This window comes from Zeus faber (assembly GCF_960531495.2).
Source record: "Zeus faber genome assembly, chromosome: 11".
Taxonomy (NCBI): Eukaryota; Metazoa; Chordata; class Actinopteri; order Zeiformes; family Zeidae; genus Zeus; species Zeus faber.
This window is the reverse complement of record NC_137205.1, coordinates 8,868,497-8,892,470: the sequence shown is the minus strand read 5'-3', so window position 1 is coordinate 8,892,470 and position 23,974 is coordinate 8,868,497. Positions and strand designations below refer to the sequence as shown.

Genomic DNA, 23,974 nt, shown 5'->3' with positions numbered 1-23,974 from the left:
CCCTCGTCTGCAGTTTCTTCATGGACAGTTGGTATTAATTACTCTTTTTTTTTTTTTAAGATTGGTGCTGGTCTTCACAGCGGCGCTTGTTTTTCTCCATTTTTCTAGCCGTGGGTGGAGTTACTCGGATGGGAGGCGGTCCTAATTCTAGTCTCAATGTGACGTAGAACTGAGACACAAATCTGAACGGCATATTTCACCACATGTCTTTCTGAAATAGACAGCTCCCAAAAAACTGACAGTTGTCTTGTTTCACAGTTTGTGTGTTAGTTGGGCCCATCAGAGATCAAAATGTATGTGCACAAGCACTGAAAAAGTGTGTTTTTCATAATAGGTCACCTTTAATAAGGCTGATATTTCATTCTAACATGGCATTTGGCTAAAGGTATACCCTTTTAAATGACTAGTGGTGCCATTTGTAGATACCCAGCCCTCAACCTCTTCCTATCGATTTAATCGGTTATGAATGTACTGCATCTGAATAGTGTTGTAAATGATCCATTATCATCGTCCATCTGCGTACGTGCAGATTGCAAGGCATGCCCTGTATTTCTTCATTTTATTGACTTTTTTTATTTTATTCAATTACTTTTCAACCTTTGTCAAATTCATCCTGCCATCGGTGTAATTTCTCGTGATCCACTGACAAACTCACTGTTTGAGGATGGCTTCTTATTGTTCTGTTAATGAAACTCTTCGGATGTGAAGTGGTGCACTGCGGTGTCAGCCTCCCGACAAGTTCTGACTTCAGAATCAGCTGTTTTTGGAAAAGCACCCTAGCGGAAGCAGCTTGTGATGGGTTCCCCCCTCGTGCCTGTCCGGTGTGACACAGTAGACTCCCACGTTTATCCAAACTCGTTGACTTCACAAAGTCATCCAAATTGTCCCAGCGCCAGGTACAGTGGGGAGAACAAGTATTTGATACACTGCCGATTTTGCAGGTTTTCCTACTTACAAAGCATGTAGAGGTCTGTTATTTTTTTTTTATGTTATCTAAAACAAAAATCCAGAAAATCACATTGTATGATTTTTTAAAATAATTAATTTGCATTTTATCGCATGAAATAAGTATTTGATCACCTACCAACCAGTAATAATTCCGGCTCTCACAAACCTGTTCGTTTTCTTTAAGAAGCCCTTCCATTCTCCACTCATTACCTGTATTAACTGTACCTCTTTGAACTTGTTACCTGTATAAAAGACACCTGTCCACACTCAATCAATCAATCACACTCCAACCTCTCCACAATGTGCAAGACCAGATAGCTGTCTAAGGACATCAGGGACAAAATTGTAGACCTGCACAAGGCTGGGATGGGCTTCAGGACAGTAAGCAAGCAGCTTGGTGAAAAGGCAACAACTGTTGGCGCAATTATTAGAAAATGGAAGAAGTTCAAGATGACTTAAATGAATTAAATCCTGCAGCGCACGCAGGGTCCCTCTGCTCAAGCCAGCGCATGTCCAGGCCCGTCTGAAGTTTGCCAATGACCATCTGGATGATCCAGAGGAGGAATGGGACAAGGTCATGAGGTCTGATGAGACCAAAATAGAGCTTTTTGGTTTAAACTCCACTCGCCATGTTTGGAGGAAGAAGAAGATGAGTACAACCCCAGGAACACGATCCCAACCGTGAAGCATGGAGGTGGAAACATCATTCTTTGGGGGTGCTTTTCTGCAAAGGGGACAGGACGACTGCACCATATTGAGGGGAGGATGGATGGGGCCATGTATCGCGAGATCTTGGCCAACAACCTCCTTCCCTCAATAAGAGCATTGAAGATGGGGCGTGGCTGGGTCTTCCAGCATGACAACAACCCGAAACACACAGCCAGGGCAACAAAGGAGTGGCTCCGTAAGAAGCATCTCAAGGTCCTGGAGTGGCCGAGCCAGTCTCCAGACCTGAACCCAATAGAAAATCTTCGGAGGGAGCTGAAAGTCTGTGTTGCCCAGCGACAGCCCCGAAACCTGAAGGATCTGGAGAAGATCTGTATGGAGGAGTGGGCCAAAATCCCTGCTGCAGTGTGTGCAAACCTGGTTAAACTACAGGAAACGTCTGATCTCTGTAATTGCAAACAAAGGTTTCTGTACCAAATATTAGGTTCTGTTTTTCTAATGTATCAAATACTAAATTCATGCAATAAAATGCAAATTAATTACTTAAAAATCATACAATGTGATTTTCTGGATTTTTTTTTTTAGATTGTCTCTCACAGTTGAAGTGTACCTATGATAAAAATGACAGACCTCTACATGCTTTGTAAGTGGGAAAACCTGCAAAATCGGTAGTGTATCAAATACTTGTTCTCCTCACTGTATCTTAAATGTCTGTTGCATTGAGGGAACGTTGTCTCGTGGGTCACCTTCACCCATTGTCCGTCTTCGTCATCCGACTCCCCCCCATTAGTGGAAAGAGACCCCCCCCTCTCCTACATGGATATTGGGATTAGGGTCCTCTAGTCCCTTCGAGGCCATCTGAAACCCGCCACCACCTACCAGCCTGATGGGCCATTTTGACTTCCAGGCTACCCTACAGAATGACAGTCACTCCCACTCTCGGCCACTCGGCCATCGCCTCCCGTTTTGCAGCTGCACAGACTCTGGCGTGACCCTAATTTGGCTGACTTAATTTGAGTTCAGTTGGTTGTTGGTTTCCCTCATTTAGCCTGTCAGTTTTTTTTTATTCTCTTTGGGCTCTTTCTTTAATCACCCTGCCCCACTGTTCCGTTTCCGTTAACCGTTACTGAGGTATTCACGCACCTGTGTGTTTTACCGGTAACCCTGTGTTTAATACTCCTACCGGCGCCTCTACCCGACGGCCCGGCCTCCCCAGTGGATAACCAGCACATGCTGCACTACATCCGGGATAAGACGGCCGTCCCGTACTTCAGCAACCTGGTCTGGTTCATCGGCAGCCACGTCATCGAGCTGGACAAGTGCGTGCAGACCGATGAGGAGTGAGTCTGCTTATGTCGTTCTACTGAGCTTTTTGAAGGCTTCTGATCTTTTCTTTTGAGAGGACAAACCCTGACTGTTCTGAAAGTGGCCAATAGGGGTCGCCCTCGTACAAGACTTCACAGAATTCCACAGGCATTGAATTGGAGTGATGTGTTGCTATGTTTTTAGCAGCATATCAGTGAAAGTTACACGCGTTCATATAAAATGGGTTGGATGTTTGTTTTTATTCAGCATGAATATATGAAAGTAGATTGAATGACATAAAGAAATAATAAGAAAAAAAACATATTAAGAGTGCACACACACAAATAAATATGACATAAAAGCTCTATTTCATCTGAAGCACAAATGCTTACACCTTAAATGTATTGAATGCCTTGAGAAGTGTACTAAAAAAAGTGCAGCACCTGCAGTTCTTTAAAGAAGAGACTTCAGGATGAGTGTATGCACAATGACATTCCTATCTCTGTGCATAACACAGAATGGCAGCCAACGAGCTGGTTCATGGTAAGACTGTAATTTGTCTGGTGTTAAAGTTGAAGTCAAAACCCCAGTAAGCAGAACAGACACATTCCACCATGAAAGTCTTTGTGGCTTCAGAACAGCAATACCGAGTGCTCCAACTAGATACAGGCATCTCATAGAATGAATACACATTGAATTTCGAATGAAGGATTTCACCCGTTACCATATGAAAATGACTTCAGACGACGTACGTCTCTAAGATACTCTATATTGCCAAAGCCTGAAAAGACAAATTATTCTCTCTCCCTCTCTCTCTCTCCCTCTCTCAGACACAGGAACAGAGGGAAGCTCAGCGACCTGGTGGCGGAGCACCTGGACCACCTTCACTACCTGAATGACATCCTTACCATCAACTGCGAGTTCCTGAACGACGTGCTGACCGACCACCTGCTCAACCGTCTTTTCCTGCCGCTCTACGTCTACTCCCTGGTCAACCCCGACATGGTGCGACCAGTGGTCTGCAACGCCTTCACCCATGTGTGTTGGTGTCTTTTGTAATGCTTGGTTCCCCCTCAACTATGCAGGGAGGCGTGTAGTTATTCTGGTCCTGGTCCATTGGCTGTTTTTCCACAGCAAGTTCTTTCTTTTATCCCACAATCTCTTGAACAGGAGATTGAAGGAGTATTGCAGGGCATTGAAAATATGACACTTTTCTAGGATACTACAGGGTATAGGGATACTACAGGGATACCGCAAAGAGAAGGGATACTACATGGTATAGCAATACTCCAGGGTATAGGGACACTACAGTGATACTACAATTCTTCAGTGACACTATAGGTAATAGGGCTACGACAGAGTATAGGGATACTACAGCAATACTACAGTGATACTATAAGGTATAGGGCTACTATAGGTATACTACATGTTATAGGATTACTGCAGTGATATTATAGGGATACTACAAGCAGTGACACTATAGGTAATAGGGCTACTACAGAGTATAGGGATACTACAGCAATACTACAGTGATACTATAAGGTATAGGGCTACTATAGGTATACTACATGGTATAGGAATACTACAGTGATATTATAGGGATACTACAGGGTGTAGAAATACTACAGGGTATAGGGACAATGCAGGGAGTAGGGATACTACAACACTACAGTAACACTATAGGTAATAGGGCTACTAAAGAGTAAAAAGTAATACTACAGCAATACAGTGATACTCTATATAGGGTGTAGGGCTTCTACAGGGATACAACAGTAATACTAAACGGCTTAAGAGTACTATAGTGATACTATAGGTATACTGCAGGGAGTAGGGATACTATAGGATATATGAATACTACAGGGAGCAGGGATACTACAGGGTATAGAGGTGCTGATAGAGGTTCTGTGGGGAATAGGGATACTACAGAGTACATGGATACTACAGGGTAAAGGGAATACTAGGTATAAGGTTTAGGGATAAAACTGATGCTACAGTGATACCATAGGGCTACGACAGTGATACTACAGGGTATAAGGATACTATAGGGTATATACCAGTACTGGTAGCAATATCTTGTAAAACTATACCCAGTTTTAATCTATACCCATTTACGCGAGTCTGTTAGAAAATGAATTTTCTGATCTGCACTGCAGCTGCAATACAGAATGAGGCCACTTTGTAATCTGTAACAGTTCTCCCTGTCCTTTGCGGTGGGTGGAATATTCTCAATTCTTTGCAGTAGTTCTGACTATTGACCCTCCCCCACCCATAAAACCCAAATGCTGGCACAACAGTGAAGTAACTCCCTTCTGCTGCATCTGGAAACAGACGTTTGAGTAGTAATTTGAGTAAATCCTAAAAAGAATCACAGTTTTTGGGATAGATTTTAAACATTTTTTTTTGTGTGAAATTGCATTTTCCCATATGAAATTAATGAATTGTTAAGTACGAGAAAACATGCACTCACACACACACACTGTGTCTTTGTTTTAGAGTGTGTATTTGTGTCTGTATCCAAGTAAGGCTGTAAACTGTTGTTTTCCTGGAAAAAACGTGTGTGCGCATCCGTCTATCTGCACCAGGAAGGAAGTTTTATTTGTTTTATTATTCGGGAGAGAGTTTGTCCACAATTGCTAGGAAGAAACAAGGAAGCACATTTTTAATGAGTTACTTACCATGAGTGATACAGGGAAAACAAAACTTAAAAATCATGACCTGCGGACCACTCAAAAAAGAGGTGCAAGGCACTGTCTTTTTAAAAAGCAGTGAAGCACAAACAGAATTGGTGTGTGTGTGTGTGTGTGTGTGTGTGTGTGTGTGTGTGTGTGTGTCTGCATCTGCATCTGCGTGTGCGTGCGCATCACCCAACACCCAACATGCAGAAACACATGTCCACTGTTACAGAATGGGTGAACTCTCCCACTCTGTTTTCTTTCAGTCTGACGAGCGAAAGATCAACCCTCAGGTCTCCCTCTACCTTCTGTCTCAAGTAAGCAACAAAACACGAATATGAGCTGAGGAATGGGCACTTTCTTGTGGCCATTTGCTCCTGGTGTTGTTTAATTACATAGTATAATAATAGTGGCATGGTCTATACAGTGTAACAGTCTGTACAGTTTTTTAGATGTCATTCTTACATTAGCGTAAGTGTTATGAAGAGAGAAGACAATGTAATCGTGTGTGTGTGTGTGTGTGTGTGTGTGTCAGGTGTTTCTGATCATCCACTACCGGCCTCTGGTCAGCGCCTTGGCCGAGGTCATTCTCAATGGAGACCTGTCTGTCTTCACCCCACAGACCGACATGCACAGTGCACACAAGAACGTGGTGAGGAACGCACACACACGCTCTTGTACTGGTATCAAAGTGAGGTTCGATTACTGTAAATACACCTGGTTAGTGAGGACCAATGTTTCTGGTACACTTCTAGGCCAAAAACATTTCAATTCAGAGACCGGTCTTCACAATTCTAGTCACACACACAGACACTCTCATTTATGAAACATTAGCTGAGCCCAGGCAGGAGTGGGGAAAAGCTGTCATAATTCCTTGTAATTACAAATTCTCATTCATTTTGGTCATTTCAAGGAATTGCACACACTGATTGGAATGCAGTATTTATACAATTGGGAGCCTTGTACCAACACTGTTCACACACACTTCAAAGGTTATTGGTCCTATAAACACTGCAGCTAAATGCGAGCTGCGCTGTCTTTTCCCTTCACTTCCCCGTCACTCTCCCCAATTCGTACATTTCTGCTCTCTCTCTCTGCTTCTCAAAGCTTTCTTTCACTTATCTTCTCCACCCCTCTGCCTGTCTTTCTCACACTCCCCCTCCCTCTCTAAGAGCATCTGTGAACCCAGGTGGGTGAGTCGAGTTAGATAGCGTTTCTCAGAACCTTTGTGGTATTTCTCTGAGTGTGTGTCTGAGAGTCGGTTGTGGCTGTTGTAGGAAGCAGCCTACCAGTTCACGAAATGTAAGTCACGACGCACTGTCAGAGACCCTTGCGAGAAGTTTTGTGGGCAAGTGTGCATCCGTTTTATCCCCTCTTTGAGCTGTAGCTGATGAGGGAAATCCAAGTGCAGGTTCACTCTTGTTTTAAGAATGAGCCGTGGTTTGTTTTGTTTTGTTTTGCTTCGTCTACACTACCATTGCCAACAGTGTTTTTATTTAAAGGATGGTGCCAAGAGTCATGCCTACTTTTGTTACACAATAATTAGTGTACATTAGGAATGAGATGAAATCCCCGCACAGAATGCTTATTGGTTTTGCGATGCATAAGCTTTGGAGACACAATACCCAGTATACAATACACAGTATATTATTAATTTGAAGCACATTATATTATATCTATCACCAAATAAGGAGTATGGCCACCCTTTGCCTGCAGAACGGCTACAATCCTTCTTGGAACGTCGCTGTGATTGAAGGTCGTAATAATTATATACTGTAGGTATTTTTTAGAATTGAGAAAAACAATTGCAGTGGGCTTACATCCCACAACCTACATTGTTTCCCTGGAAGAAAAATGTGTCTATATGGTGTGTGTGTGGCCTATACAGGTCTTGGGTCGATGTATTTATTTATTTGTATGTGTGTTTATCAAGCACATCGGGTTTTTAAATATTTTTTTCGCTTTTCATCTTTGGGCTTTTTTTGGTAATTTATAAATGGTTTTTTTCTTGCAACTGCCCCATTTTGGTGTTGTGGTTAAGTGCTTGCTGGGTATGTGCACTCACATTTCTTTACACTCTGACCTCCGTGGTTTCTGAGTAGGAGAGTGACTCCGTTTTACCAGAACATACCCTGCAAACAGGTGCACACACAGACACAAACATACTCTGCGGTTTACACCTGTCGGTTCAGATACAAGTAGTTCTTCAGCAGCCAGAAGGTACAAAAGTAACTTGTAAATCACTGCTTTTTAAATGTTGTGATATATATCAACAAAGATATATATCTTTGTTACCAGTCTAAACTGGTAAATATTTTGAATGTAACCATCAGCCTATTAGCCCTGATCTGCTGCTGTCAAAGGGCCGTGCGCCCGCCATTCTGCTCCCGGGGACCCCCAGCGACCCTAAGAAGCCAGCAGGACAGCAAAAGCTAGAGGGCTTCTCCTATGATCATAGGACTTGAGTTAGAGCAGGCTAATTATCGTTCTGTTTCACATAGGCTCTGCCCTCTAGCTTCGTCCTTGTTGACATAAGTGGAAAACAGTTGATTCTACACCGTGCTGTCAAGAGACAAGGCAATAGCTTTGCTGGTACAACCGGTCAGCCGATAGGCATAATAAATTCCAAGGTATAACTGAACAGTGGTTCTGTTTCTGGTTACATCTTGTCCTGTGCGCCGGGGGCCTGAACTTGGCCGGGTGTACTCGACTCAGGGTTCCTCATGTGGCCTCCTTCAGTGGGAGGCGGACTCCTGCGGTCACACCGGGCTACCGGGGTACCTGCCCTCTGGCCCTCTCGGTGCGCAGGGCACTCGCCGCTGAGGGGTCGGGCTGTGGGTGGGGGGGCCGTCTGCCACCCTCTGTTCTGTGGTCCGTAGCTCGGCGGCCGGGGGCTGACCAGGGGCTTGATGGGGGCGCGGAGGAGCATGGTGGGCTAGACACTGTAGGTTGGGTGCCACCAGGTTCGGGAGATGGCCGTGCTAGGGTGTGGCCGGGTCCGTGGTGGGGTCCGCGTGGTTGCTCCCCGGTCTGCTGCGCACCTGCGTCAATCTGGTCGCGCATCGCCTATCTCTCCCAGTGCCAAAACTCATACTCAGTACATACACCACACAATAGACCTAGGGCTTGCGGGATGGGTGGGGTGTGAGCGGCTGCGATTTTTCCTGTAAAGCTCCTGCCCCAGCGTGTTTCTCCTCTGTCCTGAAATTTGAATCCCACTCATATTAGCTTCCAACACATACACTCGCACACCAATCCTACACCTAATCCTGGGTTGTATGTGTGCGCCCCTGGGGTACGGGGTCTCCTCGTGCTCCCTGGGACAGGGTTATGCTCCTTGGGGCCAGGTGTGGGGCCTGCTCCATGGGCCTCCGGCTTCTCTGAGGGTCCGGGGGTCTTCTGTGGCCGCAAGGCAGGGTGATCGGGGTTTTCCTGCAGCCGTAGGGTGTCTACGCAGCTGCCGAGCTCAGGGGGGCCTCGGGGCTCTTTCCATTGGGCACATGCCCAATTGTAGTTTTTAGTTTTCTTGGACTTAATTAACTCTGTTTTTCAATACATGTTCTCATCCAATGTTTATGTTTTCGTATAAATGTTGTTTGGTTCTATGTTTAATTGTCTCACCCGTGGTTCTCCCCATCTTGGAGTAGTGATTAGTTGTTTATAGACCCAATCATGGTAAGATCGTTCTCCAAAGAGAGGCATTGGTGGTGGTTCTGTACGACAAAAGACTGTGCTCTTGTCATCCTACAGGTCGTCCACAGGACAGAGTTATTACAGTAGTTCTTGACGATTTAAGAATTGGCATTGTGGCAACCTGCAAGTGGCATTGCAGGTTGAGAACTTGAACTCCACTTGCAGACTGACTCTGTCCTAGATGCAATAGCATACAAATACTCTGTGTTATAAGCCCAGCATGCTGACAGCACAGGTTAAAATAAATAAATTAATACATAAAAAAATAAAAACAACAGCCATTACAACATTCGTTCTATCTGGAAGCCACTGTATCATCAAGGATGTCCACTTCGTCCGTGTGTCGCAAACATGTGTGAGAACATTACCACATATGTGTGTGAACATGTTTTTTTGCTTTTTCCTTTCCTTTTTTTTCACCTTACAAGTCTGCTGGTAAAGAGCTTCGATCAGAGTATTTCCTTAAAGCCACCGCAGACAACATTCACATTGTTTCCTCTGTTCTAGATAGATGGGTAGAGAAAGTATGTTGCTTTGAAATGAACCCAATCTTAACATTGAACAAAGTTCAGGTAAAACTAGATCTCTATTTTTTTGACGGATGCACAAAGCATCAAAAGAAAGTCTTTTGTCCATTTTCTAACTTCTACAACTGTAAAAAAGGTATAAAAAAAAAACCCCATACAGCACATCTAGTTACGATCATCCCCACCTAGCTTCTTAAAACATAAAAAGAAATCCCTGGTAAAGTCCCCGAGAGGATCGTGTCGAAATGACAACCATGCAAAGTCTTCCCCCATATGTTAACATTCTTACCTCTCTCCCCCATTCTCTCTTTCTCCCCCAAGGCCAGTGGAGGAGGGGTGCGTCGCTTCGCCAAGCCCCCAGAGTCGCTGGAGCGGTCGCTGGAGCTTTCCCGCCACCGGGGGCGCAAGCGAGCGCAGAAGCGGCCCAACTATAAGAACCTGGGGGAGGGCGGCGAGGAGGAGGAGGAGTCGGCTGTGGAGGAAAGGGCCGGAAGTGGAGGTGGTGGTGGAGGAAGAGGTGGAGGAGCGGAAGAGTGTGGATGGCAGGATGATGGCAGAGGAGGGGAACGGGAGAGGGGGAAAGGTACAGAGGGAGGAGGAGGAGGAGGGAGTTCTAAGGCAAACAGAGCAAGTGGGGAGGCGGCGGAAGGTGAGTGAGCGAACGTGTATGTGTGTGTCTCTGTCTCTCTTGCCACTGCCATTGACAAAAACCAATCCTCACCCATTCTCCCATGATGCACTCTGATTACCGGGTGGATAAACACTTCCTCGGCAGCGGTACTCCTCTCTGAACTGACGGAATGAAACCCTGCTAGACCCCCCATAATCCGCTCTGAAATTTCCATTCCGGGCATATAGCTGTTTTTTATGATGACGATATGCGTCAACAACACAGGATGGCCAGGATCCAAACCCCACAATGCTTTGCCATACTGCTAATTCTGCAAAATATATCATTATGTAGGTTTACTTTTGGTTCGGACAGCAAGGGTTTTTTAAGGGAAGATATCAGTGTGTATGCAGCGCCTTGAGAAAATTCACTTCAAAGTTTTACTATCTGCGAACAATCATTGCATGCTGCAAGTCGTCAGGAAATGTATTTGTGGTAGTTCCGCCTGCCACACACCACCCAAGTGGCGTTATCAGGGCCCTCCGGCACAGAGACACAGATGACGAGGGGTTGTAGACATCAGTTTATTGTAGAGAGCAGGCGAGGAGCAGGGCAGATTAAACATGGACAGGGCTCCTATCCTGAGTGAGTGTGAAGATGGGGGTTTTAACCTGTTGCTAGTTAGCCCAACCAATGAGCAACAGGGATGCAGCCACCCTGACCCAGTCACCTAGATCCGGGTCAGATATGGCTGCTCAAACCATCCCATCTCCGTACCACAGTATTCCAGCTTTCTGGTGACTGTTATTTTTTCTTTCTGTACATGGCAATTCATGGCATCTGTGCTACTGTGTTTCACAGAAAGCAACGGCACTTGATATTCAAGATGTCATTCACATCAGATATGCAATGGCTACCTTTCACTTTACCTTAATTTTTTGAGGTATATGGCAGCTACTCACCAGGTGATAGTTCGCTTCAGTGAGAACTGCTGCTTTCACTGGTCTGAAAAGTTGGGGCAAATCAAAAAAGTATAAGAGCACATCAAAAGCAAATCAATGCATTTACTGGATCACAGCAGCCCTACGGTACCCGCCGTAGTCATTTGGTGATCAAGATGGAAATAAATTCATAAGGAGATTAAAGTATCTAAGATTGAAGTATTCGGGGCGTAGAGAAAAACACCCCAAAAACCCCAACCCTCTTGTCAGTTTGGAGACGAGGCTGCACCCCCCCCCCCCCCATCTTGTCATTTTGCTTTTTTGTGGATCTTCCGATCACCACAGACCCCCAACCACGTCCCTCACGGCAGCGAGCTCATGTCCATGTCTGCCATGGTTGCCACAGTGACACACCAGTCATGTGATCTCACCTCTCCGCCTGTCTCTGAGTCGTGTGTGTGTGTGTGTGTGTGCGTGCGTGCGTGCGTGCGTGCGTGCGTGCGTGCGTGCGTGCGCGCGTGCGTGCGTGCGTGCGCGCGTGCGTGCGTGACTCATCTAAAATGATTCCTTCCCTCTCCAACAAGCCAATCGCTTACTTCTGAAAACCTTAAGTCGTTCTAGTCATGTGTATAAACACAAGGAAGACCAAATTTGGCATTGTGGAAAGGGTGCAACTGCTTACAGAGGTCTCTGTTGGCGATTGGTGAACTGAAAGCTCTGTTTGGATGTCAGTATACTGGCGTGTTAACAGAACTCGGTATCTCACACTGTCAAAAACAGAGGAGAGAGGGAAACATTTTAGAATGTACAGCCATAATCACCGGTGACAGTCAGCTTTCTGTGGATATAACCATGTACAAGCTTGTGGGTGTGGAAGGGTTTGGTTGGGCCTGTATTTAAAGGTGAATGGAAAGTGGTTACAAAGTATTTTCCTGTCTGTGTGTAGAGATAGAGATGGTGGTTATGGAGAAATGTAAGTTGCCGGAGCTGACAGAACAGAACATCACAGACGAGGAGAAGACTGCTGCGGCCACCCGCACACACATACAGAAGAGCAGGTACACACACACACACACACACACACACACACACACACACACAGAAAGATGCATACACACTTACAGAAGAGCAGGTACACACCAAGACACATAAGACAAGAGCCTATAAAGACATCTCACGGATGTCTCACTCTGCCTTAAATGCTCTCCTTCTTCTCCTGGCGGTCAGGCCGTTCCTGGACATGGTGTACAGCGCACTGGACTGCAACAATGAGGATTACCACGCCCTTTTTGTCCTCTGCCTGCTCTATGCGGTCTCCCACAGCAAAGGTATTTCTGGGAGCAGGGGCAGAAATTACAGAAATTATTTTGCATCATTTGAGGTTGCGGACTGGGCTCGACTGCACATTACTCCCGGGGAGGTGTACAGCAAATATAGGAATCCATTGTCAGCTAGAAATATACAAGTGATTAGCTTGAATCCCCTATTGGATAATAGAGTTGAGCCCTACAGGTAGATGCAAGAGAGGTGGAGGGAGCGCAGCAAAGCAGGCAGCAGAGCAGGCAGCAAAGCAGGCAGCAAAGCAGGAGGGCAGGGGGAATTGGCTGCTTAAATAGGCCCATAATGGCATAGAAGCGTGTGGCGCCCTCAAGTACTCAGAACTAGCTCCGTAAGCTATGTCTCTTACCGCTTTGGGGGAAAGAAACATTAAATTAAATATGTGTACAGGTATCAACAGGGAGCTCCTGGAGCGCCTCCAGCTTCCCGTCCCAGACCAGGAGAGAAGCTCCTACAGCCTGGTGCTGGTGGAGAGACTGATCAGAATCATGAGCCATGCAGCGCAGCCTGGTAACATGCACATTCACCCACTACATCCCTGTTTTTTATTTTGTTTTGTTTTTAATTTGATTTTTGTTCCCGTTTGTCATTTCCCATTTTGCCAGTATTAAGATATACTGGCCTGCGGGATCAGGAGTGCAAGTGTCCAGTACCCTTCAGCTCTTCGCTTTGGATCACAGGACTATGTGATTTTCTCTCCAGAGGACCCAGCTGGTGTGCTCTTAATCATCCCGTTCATGCCAGCTGTCCTGGGTGGCATTTCCAATTTGATTGCCAACTGATTGATGTCCCATTAGTCTGTTTTTTTATTTTTATTTTTAATTTTTGTTTGTTTTATTGCTTCCTCTCAACCCCCTTAAACCACGGGTTGACCAACTCCCATGCTCCATATGCTGATGATGCAAAAGAACAGTGGTGATTTTGGAATTATCCTGAGTTGGGGGCGCGCGGTTGTAGTTTATGCACTTTCTTACTTCATGTCTTTAATCAGACCACTGTTGAAGTGAAACTGTTGGATTCAGGTAATCTATGTATTTCGTTTTACTTATAGTAGTGTATTGTGTTACATTGGCATTCTTTCCAATAGAATGCAGAGCCAAGCACACTCGCATGCACCTGTATCAACACTCACTCACATAATCATAGTAGACAGACAGCCGCTGCCAATTCAAAAGCACTGGTGAGTATTCTTGGTCTTCAGTATTCTAGGAGCAAAACATAATTTTACCGAATATCGCAAATCGAGATGGTTAATCCCATCATTCACTTTGAGAAACATGGATATTAGTTTTAACTACTCACACAAGGATAATGGCAGCAACATAGGCACAAAAAAACAGATCTACAGCATGAATTGACAAATTAAATGAAAATTCCTGTGAGGATTACCTATCTTAAATAATTCTAAACATAAGCAGCTGCTGACGTGTGTGTGTGTGTGTGTGTGTGTGTGTGTGTGTGTGTGTGTGTGTGTGTGTGTGTGTGTGTGTGTGTGTGTGTGTGTGTGTGTGTGTGTGTGTGTGTGTGTGTGTGTGTGTGTGTGTGTGTGTGTGTGTGCGTGTAGATGGAAAAGTGCGTCTGGCCACTCTGGAGCTGAGCTGCCTTCTGCTAAAGCAATCCGTTCTCTCTGGAAGCCACTGTATCATCAAGGATGTCCACCTCGCCTGCTTGGAGGTACCGTACAACACACGCAGTCATGGCAAGCAACACAGCCAGAAATACGATAGCTATTCTAGAAATAATTACAGCAGGACTTGTCAGGGTCAAGAAAAATTGGCAAATTGAAAGAAAAGTACATTACATTGCATTTAGCCGACGCTTTTATCCAAAGCGACTTACAATTATTCCAACACCGACGGACGCAGCCGTCAGGAGCAATTAGGGGTTAAGTGTCTTGCTCAAGGACACTATAGCATGCTAGCAGGAGGAGCCTAGGATCGAAACCAGCAACCTTTAGATCACTAGACGACCAGCTCTACCTCCTGAGCTAGAAACTATATTTTCAAACGAATATACGAAACAAGCAAGTTGAGTTCATGTGTTTCCTGTGAAGAAATATTTGTAACTATCTGCCAGGTCAGCCATGTTAATTTCTAGCACCCGTGCCCTTTTCAGATGGGTTTTTGGCGAGTATTTGTAGCAGATCCGCCTGTCATACGCCGCCTGAGTGGCATTTTTTTGAGCCCTATGACACAGAGACACAGGCAGTTTATTGGAGAGAGTGGGCAAGATGTAACAAGCCGGGAGCAGATGGACACCTCGTGTGTGTGTGTGTGTGTGTGTGTGTGTGTGTGTGTGTGTGTGTGTGTGCGCGTGTGCGTGTGCGCGTGTGCGCGCTACCTGTTGCTCGTTGATCGCTCTGACAAGCAACAGGCGTACTGCCACCCTGATCCCGCACCCAATTACCTAGACCCAAGACAGGCGTGGCTGCTTAAACCACACCACAGTATTATATTGGGAATAAGACTACAATATTGACGTCTTAGTCAAAAGCAGAGGTGATTCACAAAGGATATGAGAGTTGCAATTTTCTCCAGAAATGGGTCATCATTTTCTCTGGAGAGATAGATGTAGACAGTAGTTGTACAACCCACAGCCTGGCTAGTGTAAGGCATAATAAATCACATTAACAAGTGTAGCTAATAAAAACTAAATAAACATTGAAAGCTAATGTAAATAAATAAAGACTTTAGCTAGTTAGCCAATAACCAAAGGAAAGCATCGCTAACTGTGTGTGTGTGTGTGTGTGTGCGCATTTTTAAATTTTTTTATTTATCCGTCCGAGAGAACGACGCCCTCCGCGATCGAATAACTGTGGACTCATTCTCTGATATTATGTTAGAAAGAGGCGGACACGGCTTTAGTCTCCGTTTGAAAGTGCTCCAAAAGGCCTGGAAGCGATGCTGCATTCAGTCTCGGGGAAAGCTGTAATGTGTGTCGGAAGGGATCTGTTCATTGCGACTCGGAAAACCGTCGGCTAACACCAAAAGTATATTTCCGACCTTTTTTCACCACACATGTTTTTGCATCCCTGTACAGTTAACTAACACTAAACTAAAAACTAAAACGAGGTGTGAAAAAACATTTTAGTTAAAACTAGGCAGAAAAAGACGAAATCTGACTGAAACGATATTGTGCACTTATAAAACTAACTAAAATAAAAATATAAAGGAAATGTCTTAGTTTTAATATTTTTGCTCGTCAATTTGGTCAAATTTGTCAACATATAGCTTTTACAATACAATAACCAGTTCTTATCTTTGTAGACAGACCGCATTAATGAGCATGGCTCAGACCTCACCTGGTGGAGAGCTACTTTTAAATGGAAAGATGCAAATTGGAATTTACCATTGTTCACAATGAAGGGACAAACAGGACTGTTGAGCTTCTTATCGTCTGTGTGGTGAGCATATGCTGTACATGTAGGTGTAAGAGAGAGACAGAGACACAGGCTCAGTGTGACCAGGCCAAGTTAGTGTTATCACAGCGCTTGTCTGTCTTGACTTGTGTTTCTTTCCCTCTTCCCGTCCTTTTCTCTGTTTCTATAATTTTCCCATCACTCATCGTTCAACTCATCACTTTATTCCAGGTGTCTCACACCACAGCCTTCCTGGCCCATGTGGCCCACCCCGAGAGAGAATTTGAATGCAGCCCGCCACAAGTTTATTATATATTGTTAAATCTGGCCCGCAAATGAATCCACGCAATTTTACTTAATGTTTTTCTGAATTTACAATGGAAAAAGTAGAATATAACAACGATTTTTTGGGATCAAATTTTAGACGTTTTATTAGGGAAATTAATGTGTTGTAGAAAAACATGGGGCAGTGTTTTTCCCTGAATGTTTGCCGTGGCCCCGCCTAGCCGAAGACAACCTGGCCGGTGTCCCCCCGGTAGTTGGAGTTTGGGAGCCCAGCTTTACACTGCGTGATATATGTGTATGTGTGTTGCGGAGTCACAAATGAACATAAATTACTTTATTTATTTTCATAAATTACTATATTCTTTAGACAGTATATAGTCTTCCTTTGAACTGTACGTTACGTTACCCTGACCTATCACCAGGGCTTCTTACCAGGTCTTTGAGGTGCTTGAATTTCGCCCTCAGAAATTTAAGTACTGGAATATCTTAAATATAGCCCATTTTGTTGCTGAAGTGCTATTTTTTATTTTTTTATTATTAAAATTGTAAGGCAATCAAAATTAATCCAGAATCAATTTCATGGCATAGGTTACACCAGAGAAATGTAAATGTAATCCAGCATCGTTGGAAATAGACACTCATAATAGTCAATGACAATGAGATTAATGTATAAAAATATATATAGATAATTGATATACTAATTTAAATAATAGACAATGAGATTAAAGATCACATTGAAAAATGATATTTGTTTTGTGCACAGTCCCTGAAAAAGAAAATGGCGCTTCAAAAACAAAGTACTTGAAAGTCCTTGAATTTCATTTTGTAATGTCGCTGACTCAACGTTGTTACATTACATTACATTGCATTTAGCAGACGCTTTTATCCAAAGCGACTTACAATTATTCAAACACCGACGGACGCAGCCATCAGGAGCAATTAGGGGTCTTCCAAGAAGCTTTTGATACCTGAAATTTGGCTTTGACTGGGAAGTTCCCGATAGGTATTACTCTACCCGAGCCGTTTCCTTGTACACACACTCCTTTTTCAGTTAAATCTGCTGAACCGCTTCGATATCAGATCGAGTGGCGAGACAATGGTTCAAAGGAAACTCACAAAGTCTTGCTCAAGGACACTACAGCATGCTAGCAGGAGGAGCCTGGGATCGAGCCAGCAGCCTTTAGATTACTCTGCCTCCTGAGCTACCATCCCCCCGATGTGTTGGAGTTGACAACATCTGCCTTTCTCTCCCCCAGGGTGCACGGGAAGAGAGTCTGCATTTGCTGCGGAGATTCTACAAGGTGTGTGTGTGTCTGCGTCTGTGTGTGTGTGTGAAGTTAACAACAGACTATTCAATCGAATCAAGATCTAACAAGTTTTGTGAGCATATAAGGGAACATTGGAGGAGTCTCCTCGGCCCTTCGAGTGGGTGCGGTTGGTTTGGGCGCGCTTGCTCGCTCTCTCTCGCTCTCTTTCTCTTTTCTCTGCCCCCATGCACATGCCTAACTCTGTTAAATGTTTAGTGGTTCTAGTGAATTCGCTCTGTTATTATATTCGGTGACTCAATGATTGTTGTGCTGCTTAGTGAATCAGGAAAGACCAGAAACAGAACACAAGGAGCAAGTCCAAGTTCTCACAACAATTAAATCCAAATAAAGGCTGACAGCCTAAAGAAGGCCTGCCTTGTAAGGGTGTGTGTGTGTGTGTGTGTGTGTGTGTGTGTGTGTGTGTGTGTGTGTGTGTGTGTGTGTGTGTGTGTGTGTGTGTGTGTGTGTGTGTGTGTGTGTGTGTGTGTGTGTGTGTGTGTGTGTGTGTGTGCGCACGAGCCACAGCCACTGTTCTATAGAAATCCAGGGAACTGTAAAACACAGAGCTGGCCTCATTATTTCAGTAATAACAATGTCAAAGTTTTCTGTCTAGCTCCATTACTGAATTGTCATAAAACTCAACAGGGTTGAGTCTATCCCTTATTTTCCATCTAATAAATTACTCATTATTTTGCTTCACCCACCTCAAAAATTGCTGCATTTCCTCCAGTAAACCATCTCAGGTGCCACTTTAAAGTTAAAGCCAAATCAGAGTTCTACCAGTTAAACCAGTAATCCCGGTTTAAAGAAAACTAGCGGTCACCTACTAACCGAGGCTTAACAACGTCCCCTCGTCTGCCACACACTGTGAACCAAGCACGATGCGTTATGTGTTTAATGTTACGTGACCTAAAATGGCCTTTTATCAATGTGTTATTTGTCCACTTTTGTATTTTTTTTGTATTAGTAGTTGTGGCCTTACGAGGGGAAAAAAGAGGGCACTGCTCAGTCCTGCCTCCCCGTATAGATAAAAGTTAACTGACTATTCAAATAATTGTTAGTCAGATGCAAGCAGCATAACGTAAAAAGGCATTGTCAATTAAACGCTTCCTTGCGTGTGTGTGTGTGTGTGTGTGCGCCCCCTCCCCCGATAAAAAAAATATTATCCATTAATTATAACAGGAAGGTTTTCCAAGAAGCTTTTGATACCTGAAATTTGGCTTTGACTGGGAAGTTCCCGATAGGTATTACTCTACCCGAGCCGTTTCCTTGTACACACACTCCTTTTTCAGTTAAATCCGCTGAACTGATTCGATATCAGATCGAGTGGCGAGACAATGGTTCAAAGGAAACTCACAAAGTCTGTTCCGTCGAGCAACGAAATGAAAGTAGCACAAAGTCAGCAATTATTATTACTATTATTATAGCTATTTTTTATTCCCTTTCTTCCTTATCTGTGGTTTAAAAGAAAATGTGCATCCCCGCAGGGCGAGGAGATCTTCCTGGACATGTTCGAAGATGAATACAGGAGTATGACGGTACGTCTCCTCCCCCAACCCCACGCCGAATCTGCCTTCTGAGCCAAGAATAAGACGAAAAGTTCAGTCATCAATAAAGGGGGGATTTACTTGATCAGGGTATTGAAGGTCCAGTATCTTTCATTATTTTCCTTCATCAAGGATTTCCGCTTTGTCCCAAAAAATACGATGGAACATGGAAACCGTCCTTGATTTCTAAAAGCAGAATGCAGTATCCAACCTCCATACCCAAAACTAATATTTGTATCGGTGCGTCTGATATCTGTAATTTTTAAGCGTTATGACCCTTAACTCTGTAATTTTGTGCATGTGTGTGTAACGCAGAGTAAGCCGCTGAACGTGGAGTACCTGATGATGGACGCCTCCGTCCTGCTGCCTCCAACTGGAACCCCGCTGACGGGCATCGACTTTGTCAAAAGGCTGCCGTGCGGTGACGTGGAGAAGACCCGCAGAGTGGGTATACACACACACACACACACACACACACACACACACACACACACACACACACACACACACATACATATAGACATTATAGGGTCACTTTAAGCAACTTAAATGAAAGTTATGCTTTTCCATTGATGAATTTCAACTTTAATTCACTAAATGAACAGTTGTTCTGCAGTGTATATCATAAACGGACCACAGGTCAGATGGAATTGGCATATTGCCAATTTTTAAAAATAAATAAAAATTGGCAATATGCAATGCAACTAAAAATACTCTAAAATAATAATAGAAAAATAAAAATCATTTATAAAAATAATAACAAAAAATCATGATATTAATAAAACTAATTATATAATAATAAAAAATAAATTAAAACAAATCATAAAAATTATCTGAATAATTTTACGAAAATAAACCCAAAAAGAACTACAACTAAATAAATGATTGTGTACATTTGCCCTCTCTCTACCCCGCAGGCCATCAGGGTGTTCTTCATGTTGCGGTCGTTGTCCCTGCAGCTCCAGGGAGAGCCGGAGATCCAACTCCCTCTGACCCGACCAGAAGACCTCATCAAGACCGACGACGTCCTGGACCTCAGTGCGTCTCTCTCTCTCACACACACACACACACACACACACACACACACACACACACACACAGGTTAAAATAACCTAAAGGTAGCCAATGTGTACGCTAGAGTAACTTTGAAGCTCCATCTAAGGACTTTGTTCGACCTGGTATAAGTAGAAAGTCCGTTGAGACAGAACAGTGTCTGGTCTGGTGGCGTCCCCACCACCCCAAACAAGCATAAAATATATTTATTTTATTGTGCGGTCTGTCTTGTCTTTCTTTCACTTTCGCTACCTCTTTGATGAAATAGTGGCTTTTATGAGAAACTGTATTGCCTTTTGGGTCAACACCAGTGACGAGCATTGTGGGCCAGATAGTAGGCTGATGGAGGGTGGTCGCAAAACACACAACTATCAAACTCACAGGTGTAAAAATAGCTGTAGAATGCTTAATGAAATGGAATAAATAATTGTTATTTTATTTTACACACACACACACACACACACACACACACACACACACACATTTATTTATTTATTCATTTATTTATTCATTTAATATTATTTTTGTGAAAGCTGCCAACAGAAGAATATTGACCACAGAAAAGTCCCCCACAGTTTAGTCTGCACTGACTGAAAGAGCCGTAGTAGAACCATAGTTTGGGAATAAAAAAAACAATGAAGCTCATCATGTAATAGCACAGGGAACACAGGTAGGACTGGTATGTTTGTTATTAAAGTGGTACCTCGACTGACGACTGCATCTACTTACGACTAATCCAATATACTAGTAGCGATAGTCACGAAAATTTGTATCAACTTGCGACAGACTGCTCCAAGATACGACCGTGGAAATTTGCAGTTGGTGCGTTGGCGGCCATGTTCGCTCTCAGTCAGCAGGCGACCTATATCGTGTGTGCAAGTAGTTCGTGGCTTATCGATATTTTTTTCATATTTACTGTGTTTGTGCTGTGTATTTTGTTTATTTTCACCCTTCATGATTTCATAATTTATGTGGGAAAAACTGCTTCGACATACGACTGTTTTTATATGAAAGAAGTACAGTCGTAAGTCAAGGTACCACTGTATCTTTCTGAACCACCCTTCCGCCAGGCTTCCCTGGAAGGAAGGAGGCAACAATGACACATTGCTGCAAGCTGTGTTCTCTGTTACCCGGTGGGTGGGGGGCAGTTCATGGAACTGAGATGCCTTCCAGATTTTTCAAGAGAAGCACACACACAAAGGACGTGTGTCAATTTTTATTGTTGTTTCTAGCTTAGCAAGGCCACATTCCTGGCTGCGCCGTGAACCAAAATAAACAAAACAAACATCTCATGTATGTATCATGGATAATGACATGGGTGGGCAGGTTTTCTGTCTTTTTCTATCTTTTTATTTTCCCGCTGTGCTCCAGTGGCAGCACTGTGTACTATTTAGATGAAAGTAAATTTTTCAGTTTTGCTATGAAGCCCACATCTACCTGCCCGGGTAGTTTCTGTCGTGGGCGTTGTGGTTGTGGCGAAGTGAAACGCGGACGCAGGCGCCCAGACGTGTGGGCCAGAGGGAAATGCGTCTGGCGGGTTCTGAAATGTCTCTGCCGATTCCAGATAACCTCTTCTCAAACCGGCTCTCTGTACCCGGGGCCCAAGACCCTCGCTCGGATGACGGAACAGGCTGAGCGATGGCGGATGACGTGTGTCTGTCAAGTCTTTTGTGTCTTTTTAGCGTCTTGCCAGGGTATGATTCATTCATATCTGCGAAGTTTAGTCTTTGATATGACCACATAACGGGAACTCTGAACCTTTTTTTTTTTTTTTATCTGTCTCTGAATGGGGGTTTGCACTGATATTTAAATTTCCATGAAAAGCCCACTGATAAGTCAATATATAAAGCCCTTAGTCACAATACAGTCTCAAAGGCTTTCACAACCCCACTTTTCACATATAAATTAACTGCATCCGGTCAAGGAAAAACTCCCAGAAACTCCAGGAATGTGTGTGAAATGTGGACAGAAATGTCCGCTGTTGAAGACGCCATGTTTTAGGATAGTTTTTCTGCTTCATTGCTCAGGTTCATTTGTATGGTTTATTGTTAATTATTTATTGTATATTGAACCTTTCTGTCTGTCCTTTAGTTCATTTTTAGGCTTGTTTATTGCCATTTTTTTCTTGATTATTCATTTTAGTCTTTGGCCATCAGCCACAACATTAAAACCACTGACAGGTGAAGTGAATAACATTGTTCATCTCCTTCCAGTGGCACCTGTCAAGGGGTGTGATATGTTAGGCAGCAGGTGAACAATCGGTTCTTGAAGTTGCTGTGTTGAAAACATGGAAAATGGCCGATTGTAATAGTAGCTAGTAGTAGCAAGTACATTTTTAGGTGTATTCTACAGTGCCAGCTAATTCTTAGGTTTATTGCTGTTTTCCTTTTTCCATATTTTACTTTCTTTCACCGTCTATCTACCACAGAAAACGTGGCAGTAACCTGTTGTTATCTTCTGGACTTCACACAGACAACAGTGACCTGATAGCCTGCATGGTGGTCAGTAAAGATGGTGGCCAGGCCCAGAGGTTCCTCGCCGTCGACGTTTACCAGATGAGTCTGGTCGAGCCGGAAACCAAGCGGCTCGGGTGGGGGGTCGTCAAGTTTGCCGGCCTGCTCCAGGTAAACGGCAGAACGGTATCCAAGTGCTTGTGCATTACTGGATGCCCCAAAGAAAATATCAAAACCCATTTTATTTTCTCTGCAAAATAATTTGATGAAGTGAACAACAGAATAATGTCGTCAATCAAATTTCCTCCAGTAAGAAGTCTTATCGGAAATCGTATCGCATCAAGATGCTGGAGGAGAGTGTCTATCTTTCCCATATTTTTTTTCCTACCTTCCATACGCCACCATCTTCATCCCTTCTTTCCCTACATCGCAAAGTAACCCCACAAGTCCTAGTCCGTTAGAAGTGGCGTTTCTGGGTATAAAGCCTGGGGCCGTCATCTCCTCTCTCTCCCTCTCTCGCCGGTCTTTCTCGCTCCCATCGTCCGCCCGTCCCGGCAGGACATGCAGGTGTCCGGCGTGGAGGACGACAGTCGCGCCCTGAGCGTGGTCATCCACAAGCCGGGCTCCAACCCCCACGCCAAGCCGCTGCCCATTCTGCAGGCTAACTTCATCTTCGCCGACCACATCCGCTGCATCATCGCCAAGCAGCGGCTGGCCAAGGGCCGCATCCAGGCACGCCGCATGAAGATGCAGAGGATCGCAGGTGGGTCCCGAGAAATAACTGAGAGCTCTTCTCCCCTTGGAACTATCAAAGAAAGAAAGGGAAGGTTGGTTCAGCTGGAATAACCCGGTTTGAAATGATTGGCCAGATCACTCTACAAGGGACACTACTGGCATGATTGCCGTTTATGAATAGAGAAATGCCTTTCTAGATATTTTGGGGGCAAACGTCCCAAAGGCCCCACATTCACTCGAAGAAAAAACTTTAGGATTTTGGAAAGTACATCTTTCCGGTTTGTTCTCAGAAAGAGCAAAACGCCTTTGAGTCTCTCTCTGTATCAGGGATATCGGGGCTCACTGTTCTCAAAACTTTGTCATGAGTTTCCTTGACGTTGGGTAGTGCAGACGGATATAGATTCAGCTGGTCGCAAGTAATGGCGGAGATTTAATGCAATTATTTAAAGTAAGTTTTGCACATTTCAAGAAGAGGACAGACTGTTCAGTAGGTTCCCCTTTTAAAAGGTCCCAGGGCGTCCGCTGTGACTACGAAC

General features: G+C 44.2%; 1 protein-coding gene across 2 annotated transcripts in view; it reads left to right on the top strand.

Annotated features, from left to right (window-relative positions):
* The window catches only part of clec16a (C-type lectin domain containing 16A), a 38,915-nt gene that overhangs the window by 12,345 nt on the left and 2,596 nt on the right, over nt 1-23,974 (top strand). The window contains exons 6-20 of one of the 2 annotated variants that reach the window (XM_080009809.1): nt 2,831-2,954; nt 3,750-3,924; nt 5,858-5,908; nt 6,127-6,240; nt 10,133-10,460; nt 12,309-12,420; nt 12,590-12,690; nt 13,091-13,210; nt 14,265-14,374; nt 17,600-17,644; nt 19,138-19,188; nt 19,513-19,641; nt 20,115-20,235; nt 22,723-22,874; nt 23,262-23,466. In XM_080009809.1, coding sequence (XP_079865935.1) covers nt 2,831-2,954; nt 3,750-3,924; nt 5,858-5,908; nt 6,127-6,240; nt 10,133-10,460; nt 12,309-12,420; nt 12,590-12,690; nt 13,091-13,210; nt 14,265-14,374; nt 17,600-17,644; nt 19,138-19,188; nt 19,513-19,641; nt 20,115-20,235; nt 22,723-22,874; nt 23,262-23,466 — 1,938 coding nt within the window. Of the gene's footprint in view, nt 1-2,830; nt 2,955-3,749; nt 3,925-5,857; nt 5,909-6,126; nt 6,244-10,132; nt 10,461-12,308; nt 12,421-12,589; nt 12,691-13,090; nt 13,211-14,264; nt 14,375-17,599; nt 17,645-19,137; nt 19,189-19,512; nt 19,642-20,114; nt 20,236-22,722; nt 22,875-23,261; nt 23,467-23,974 lie in introns of both variants that reach the window. The other variant, XM_080009808.1, reaches the window with a different exon arrangement.